At 40.1% G+C, this 6951-nt stretch overlaps 1 protein-coding gene across 1 annotated transcript in view; it reads right to left on the reverse strand.

The window, feature by feature from the left end:
• Positions 1 to 6951, reverse strand: part of SMC1A (structural maintenance of chromosomes 1A) — a 78295-nt gene that overhangs the window by 29948 nt on the left and 41396 nt on the right. Inside the window, exons 16-19 of the mRNA XM_007958761.1 lie at positions 5923 to 6064; positions 3579 to 3724; positions 3335 to 3488; positions 2176 to 2286 (exon numbers count right to left, since the gene is read on the reverse strand). Coding sequence (XP_007956952.1) covers positions 2176 to 2286; positions 3335 to 3488; positions 3579 to 3724; positions 5923 to 6064 — 553 coding nt within the window. The remainder of the gene's footprint in view (positions 1 to 2175; positions 2287 to 3334; positions 3489 to 3578; positions 3725 to 5922; positions 6065 to 6951) is intronic.

Genomic DNA, 6951 nt, shown 5'->3' on the forward strand with positions numbered 1-6951 from the left:
CTAATCAGAAGGCTGGCGGTTCAAATCCACCAGCCACTCCTCGGAAGGAAGGTTGGGCAATCTACTTCTGTAGTGATATCGCCTCGGAAATCCAAGGAGGGGTCGCTATGAGTCAGGGCTGACTCAATGGCACATAACAACAACAACAACAATTTATGGCATAAACAGACTCTCAAACATAACCCATGTTGTGTATAAAGGAAACCATGTATAAAGAAAACTACAAAACACTACTTTGAAGATAAACCATGTTTATCTTCAAACAGCTGATGATAAACTAGATGAATGGGACCTTCTAAAAATTAAATTTTTATGTGCTTCCAAAGATTTCTCCAGAAGAATCAAAAGAGAACCTACAGATTGGGAAAAAATATTCAGCAACATCATATCTGCCAAGGGACTTACCTCTAAAATTTATAGAAAACTCCAACACCTCAACAACAAAAAGACAAATAATCCAATTAAAAAATGGGCAGAAGACAGGAATAGACACTTCCCCAAAGAGGATACTGAGGCAGCCAACAAACACATGAAGAAATGTTCACAATCATTAGCCCTTGGAGAAATGCAAATCAAAACAACAATGATAAACCATCTGGCCCCAGCACAGATAGCACAGTTCAACAAGACAGAAAATAACAAATGCTGGTGAGGATGTGGAGAAACTGAGACTTTCATATGCTTCTTGTGGGACTGTAAAAGGATACAACCACTGTGGAAATCAGTATGGAATTCTTAAAAACTTGGAAGTAGAAATACCATTTGATCCAGCAACTCCAATATTAGGCATATATCCTAAAGAAGTGTGAGCCAGGACAAGAACAGATATATGTATACCCATGTTCATCGCAGCATTATTTACAATAGCAAAGAGATGGAAACAACCTACGTGTCCATCAACAGAAGAATGGATAACCAAACTATGATACATACATACAATGGAATACTACGCAACACTAAAAAATAATGTAGAATCTACAAAACACTGCAGAACATGGATGAACTTGGAGGACATTATGCTGAGTGAAGTCAGTCAATCACAGAAGGACAAACATTGTATTAGTTCATTATTGTAAAAAGTCAAGGAAAGGTTTACATATGGAAGGAAAACTGTCTTTGTTGGTTACCAGGGGTGGGAGGAGAGGGAAGGGAACACTGCAAAATAAAAATAAACAATTTTTTAAAAATGACAGCTTACTATAGACAGAAAAAAAGATAAACTACTGAATTGGTATATGTTCTGCTATGTATATTCTCAACAAAATTTTTTTAAAAAATTAAGCCTCTGTGGCTTTAATGATGATGTATGAATTATAAACCACTGGAAACGATTTAAGGAGCTCTGGTACCATAGTGCCTAAGGCATTTTTGACTGCTAGCCAGGTCGGCAGTTCACATCCACCAGCCACTCCATGGAAGGAAGACTGTGCAATCTACTTGCGTAAAGATTTACTGCCTCATAAATCCAAACAGGGTCACTATGAGTTGGAATCAAGTCGATAACAGTGAGTTTGGTTTTTTTTTTTTTTTGAAATGATTTAGGAAGCTCCTACACACTATAGTCTATGTGAGGGATGAAAGTGCCCTGAAATAGAGAAATGGTGGAACAGAATAAATCAAAATTCAACAGATATTTAGGAGGTAGAATTACCAGGGTGAGAGTCACTAGAGGTAAGTCACTGTGTGTGACTTGAGAGTCAAGGATGATGCTCAGACTTCTGGTTCAAGTATATGGGTAGCACTAAGGAGGGGCAGATTTAGGTAAGAAGGCTGGTGTTGGAGGTACCTAAGGGACTCAGCGTAGAGATAGCATCTGAAGCTAGGAGAGCTGAAGAGATACGTGACAGAATGCTAAGTAAAAAGGAAAGAGTACCTAGGTGAGAGCCCTGGGGAATGCTTGAGGATTATCCATTCACTGTACAGGAACCTGTTCTATGTGTATCCAGGTTTACACGTATATATACATGGAAGGGGTAAAGGGGCAAGGACAAAACAAGTGGGAGTGGAGGTGGGAAATGTACATATGTCTTTGTGTGTGTAATGGGGGAGACTGGGTCACAACTCAATCCTTGGTCTCTGTAGGGCCCAAAGAGGCTGACCCCATTTCTCTGAGCAGCTGGGAAGATGGCTACCCATCCCATACCTCCCACCCCCAATCCCACAGCTAATCCTTACCTTTAGATCCTCACACAGGTCGCCATAGTCAATCTCAATGAGAGCCTCTCGGGCATAGATACTGGAAGTTCTCTGGGAACCACTCACTGAATCCTCCCCCTGGGAGCTACCCTGCAACAGTGAGAGGGAGATTCTAATGGAGCAGACTTGCCATGAGAATGCCCCTCTGAGGAGAGGGAGGGAATTTGGGAGTTCTTTCGCAGCCTTCAATGTCTTTGAGAAAGCACCTTGCTAGAAAGCAGTGTGGCAAATGGAATAGCAGCTTTGAAGATAGAAAGATATGAGTTCAAACTTGGGTTCTGGCACTAACAGTGTGATCCCAAGCAAGCCATGCTTTCTGACCCCAGGTTTCTTCACCTGTAATGTGGGGATAATGCCTGTCCGGCAGGGCCATAGTTATGATTAGAGCAATTATGTCATGTGCTACTGTGATGTCTGACACATTTCTGGTGTTCAAAATATTTTACTGAATTAAACTGAAATTTTATTTGGGAGGAGGGAGGAAGAAAGACCTGGGGGACTAAAATACATGTCCAAGTCTAAGACAAGACATATCCAAACCTCTCAGTTAATATTCCCCACCCCTTCAATATCAATCTTCACTTCCAATGAATACAATCTCATGCTTTCCCTCTTGTCTAGTGTCCCTCTTTCCTATATAGTTAAGCTTCCTTACCTCTGCATTGCTGATGTCCCTTACTCCACCCTCTCCTTGCCAACTTCCCTTGCTGCAGCTCTTATACCTCAGGTCTGCTCAATCTCCCATCATCTTTGGTTCTTGCTCTTGGTTAATGTTCCTCAATTCCCACTCTGAAATTCATCACTATTATCCATCACGCAGTGGGACTAACATAGCTCAAGTTCCTAAAGTTAATGAATGACTTCATACTCTCCTGGCTTACTTCCCTCACCACCAATTGGCATACAGTACCCCCTGCCCCACCCCAATTCAACTTTCCTCTCAAACCAAGCCTGTTACCTTTTATCCCTCCTACCTTCACAACTCCACCTTGCTTAACTTCCCCTATATCCCTCCAATATCTCACACCATCCCCTGCCTATCATCCTTTCTCTTATCTGCTCCTCCTGGCCACTGTCATTTCCCATCCCTGGTTAATGTTGCTCACAGCCCACTCCCACCACCAGCAATAATGCTCACCTCTTCCTGACTAATATCATCCATGGTGCCCTTAGACAGTGGCAACTTGATGTCCTGCATCTTGCAGGCCTGTAGCAGGTTGTGGCGGTCACTGCGCTTCTGTTCAAGCTTGGTCTCAATGGCTGTCACCTCCTTCTGTAAGTGGGTCATTTCCCTAAGAAGGTTCAGGGAGCTAGGTGAGACCCAAATCCAGCAGGATGCCTGCTTTACCTTCTCTCCTCACCCCGAGCCTGAACCCACTTACTTGTTGGCACCTCCCAGTTTCTTACGAATCTCCTCCATCTCATGATTCTTATCATTCACTTCCGACTTCTTGGCAAGGTGTTGGTTCTTCAGGTCTTGCAACTGGGCCATGGTCTCATCTATGATCTTCATATGTCTTTGCTCCTCCTGGCCCCAGCAGGGGAATAGGAAAAGAGGTGAAGGCTTTCCCCAGCTCACCTTAGGATCTTCTCCCCATCCTACCCTTTCCACCAGGTAATATGGTGGAGCTTCTCTTCAGTGAGCTCTGATTCCACAACCTGCAATCACGCTCAAGCCTCTTTCATTATCTTTCTTGAAATTATTTGGTTGCTTCCCCCACCCACTCCAATTATCCAAGATGCCTGTTGTAAAAAAATTCAAAGTATACAAAAAGTATGAAGCAGAAGAAAAAAAAATCATAATCCCACTAGCCAGTGATAACCAATTAACATTTTAGCATATTGCCTCCCAGCATTATTTATAGACAGCTTTACATAGTTCCTCCCAGTATTATTTATAGACAGTTTTACATAATTGAGACTGGAGTGTAATAAAACTCTATATTCTGACTTAATGTTATTTTTAAGCATTTTTCCACATCAGAAACTGCCTGTCATGAGTAGTATAACAACATTTATGTTTTCAAAGAAACACAAATAAATGATACTGTGTATTTTCTACAAGAACATATATATGAATATAAAAGTATTTCATTAATTATAGAAAAAGTTCTTGAAGAATACAAACTAAACTGAGATTACCTCTGGAAAGAGAATAAGGGACTAGAATTCAGAGTGGTCAAAGGGGACTGTAGCCTTCAAATGTTCTGATTTTTTTAAAAGGAGAATAAAAAGCTACATAAAAAGGACATACCAGCAAGTTACTCTTAAATGATTCATAAAAAACAATAATATACATACATGAAGGCAATGAAAATGCAAATGTGGCAAAATATTTATGACCAATAAATCCTAGTAAATAAAGGGTATATATGGGAGTTCTTTGTACTATTCTTACAACTTTTCTGCTAAGTTTAAAACTCTTTCAAAATAAAAAGGGAGAAAGTCACATAAACATTATTATTCTGGATTATCTAGATGTCCATCTAGTTCTGCCCCAGGATTTTACTGCCCAACTTCCATTTAATATTTAAGATTCCATTGATATAAAAGAGGACAGCTTTAGTAGCCAAAGGGTAATGCAAACCAATAGGCAAACAAACAAAACATGCAGACATAAAAGTCAAATGGTATGTTCAAACCAGGTAAAGACCAAACCACTTTAGGAGGGGATGCTGTAAGGAACAAAGGTTTCATAGTAATTTACAGAGAAAGTGTGGGAGAACGTAATTATCATATAATAAACAGTAGTATGGGCATACTAAACTAATGTAGCTGATTTGAATTTTACTAGTTTTGCTAGTATTTTTAGGTTTGTATTACCTTTTTAGGAGCTCTGGTAGCATAATGCCTAAGGCACTTGACTGTTAACCAGAAGGCTGGCGGTTCAAACCCACCAGCCACTCCTCGGAAGGAAGATGGGGCAATCTACTTCCATAGTGATACTGCCTCGGCAACCCAAGGAGGGGTCACTATGAGTCAGGTCCGACTCGACGGCACATAACAACAAACAACAACAATTACCTTTTTGGTTAAGTGTTTGAAATATACATGTGTATATGTTTTAACATTAATGTTTTTTTGAGCCAACACTGGGGACTTAGGAAATATTTTTCCTTTAAAAGAGGCCTGTGTATTACTAAAGTTTAAAGACCACTAAACTACACAAATATTTATATAAATATAGCATAATTTATTAAATTCCTGCTTCCCAAAGGGTACTGGTAATTTCCAATTTAGAACTAAATGATGCTTGCAATAATTATCACCTGCATGCACAAAGCTTTGTCAGTATTTTAGATTATTTCCTCAGGTATAACTGAATTAGAGGGTATAAATGCATTCTGAATATTCTTCACAAATGGTGGCATACTGCATAATACTGGTCTCATGCACTATGGCCAGTATTGAGTACTATCTTCTTTTATTAAAATTAATATGATAGGAAACAAATTACATCTGATCATTACCTTAATAATTACCTTAATTTGCATTTCTTTAATTACTCATAAGGCTACATTATTTCTATGTGTTTAAGGACCATTTGAATCTTTTCTTGAATTGTTTGTGCCACTTACTCATTTCAACCCCCTCATTCGGGTGTTGATGTTTTTCTTATTTAGATGAGAGATTCATAAATTACTGATATTACCATTCTCTTCATCATATCTCTTCCAGTATTTCTTCCCAGTGTTTAGTCTATCTTTTCATTTTCTCCTTCCTTACCTTCTTCAGCTTTTCTATCTCATTCTCATCCTTTTTCACTGTCTGCTCCCACATGTGCACTTTATCTTGGTCCTCCTTCAGTTGGTTCTTTTCAAAATCCAACTGGATACCCAAGCGAGTCTTCTGATTCTCAAACTCCAAACTGCAGACAGAAAGGGGAATTAGGCTCAGGCCTCAAGGGCTCAGAGTTACTGCTCAATGTCAGGCACCACTTAGCACATACACCCACATTTATTGTTGTGTTCTGTCAAGTCGATTCTGACTCCTAGTGATCCTATATGACAGGGCAGAACTGCCCCACAGGGTTTCCTAGGCTGTAATCTTTACAGGAGAAGACTGCCAGGTCTTTTCTCCTAAGAGGCAGCTGGTGGAGTGGCTGATATACTCAAACCACCAACTTTTTGGTTAGCAGCTAAGCATTTAACCATTGCACCAAGGATCCAGAGTTGCTACTGAATGTCAGACATCACTCAGCTCATCCACCCATGTGGCCCCATAAAACTCATTCCTGAAGTTAAGAAACTAGGATCCTTAGCCTAGCCCTGTGGATACGTCTCAAGGCTAGGGAGATTGGGCCAAATCTCATTCACTCCCTTTGAACCTCCGGAGGACTCCAAAGCTCTTTCAAGTTCCTAGGAGGAGGCACAAAAAGAGATTCATCTGAATCTACCAGCTATGATCATTCCTATTTATAGAGCTTCTATGCACCTGATATACATTACCTCTAATCCTCATAACAGTGCCACCCAACCCACTGCCATTCCAACCATAGCAACCTTATAGGACATAGAACTGCTCCATAGGGTTTCTAAGGCTGTAAATCTTTTTTTTTTTTTTTTTTACTTTTATTGTGGTGAAAACATACACAAGACATTCGTCAACGTAGCAACTTCCATATTTACAGCTCAGGGACATTGATGACATTTTTCAGTTGTCCCACCATTATTGCTATCCTTTTCCAAAATATTCCGCCACCATTCACATAAACCCAATGCCCAGCAAACAAAACCTTCCCCCTTCCCCCTCCCT

This window comes from Orycteropus afer, unplaced genomic scaffold, assembly GCF_000298275.1.
Source record: "Orycteropus afer afer isolate SDZICR_OR568_19922 unplaced genomic scaffold, OryAfe1.0 scaffold01124, whole genome shotgun sequence".
Lineage (NCBI taxonomy): Eukaryota > Metazoa > Chordata > Mammalia > Tubulidentata > Orycteropodidae > Orycteropus > Orycteropus afer.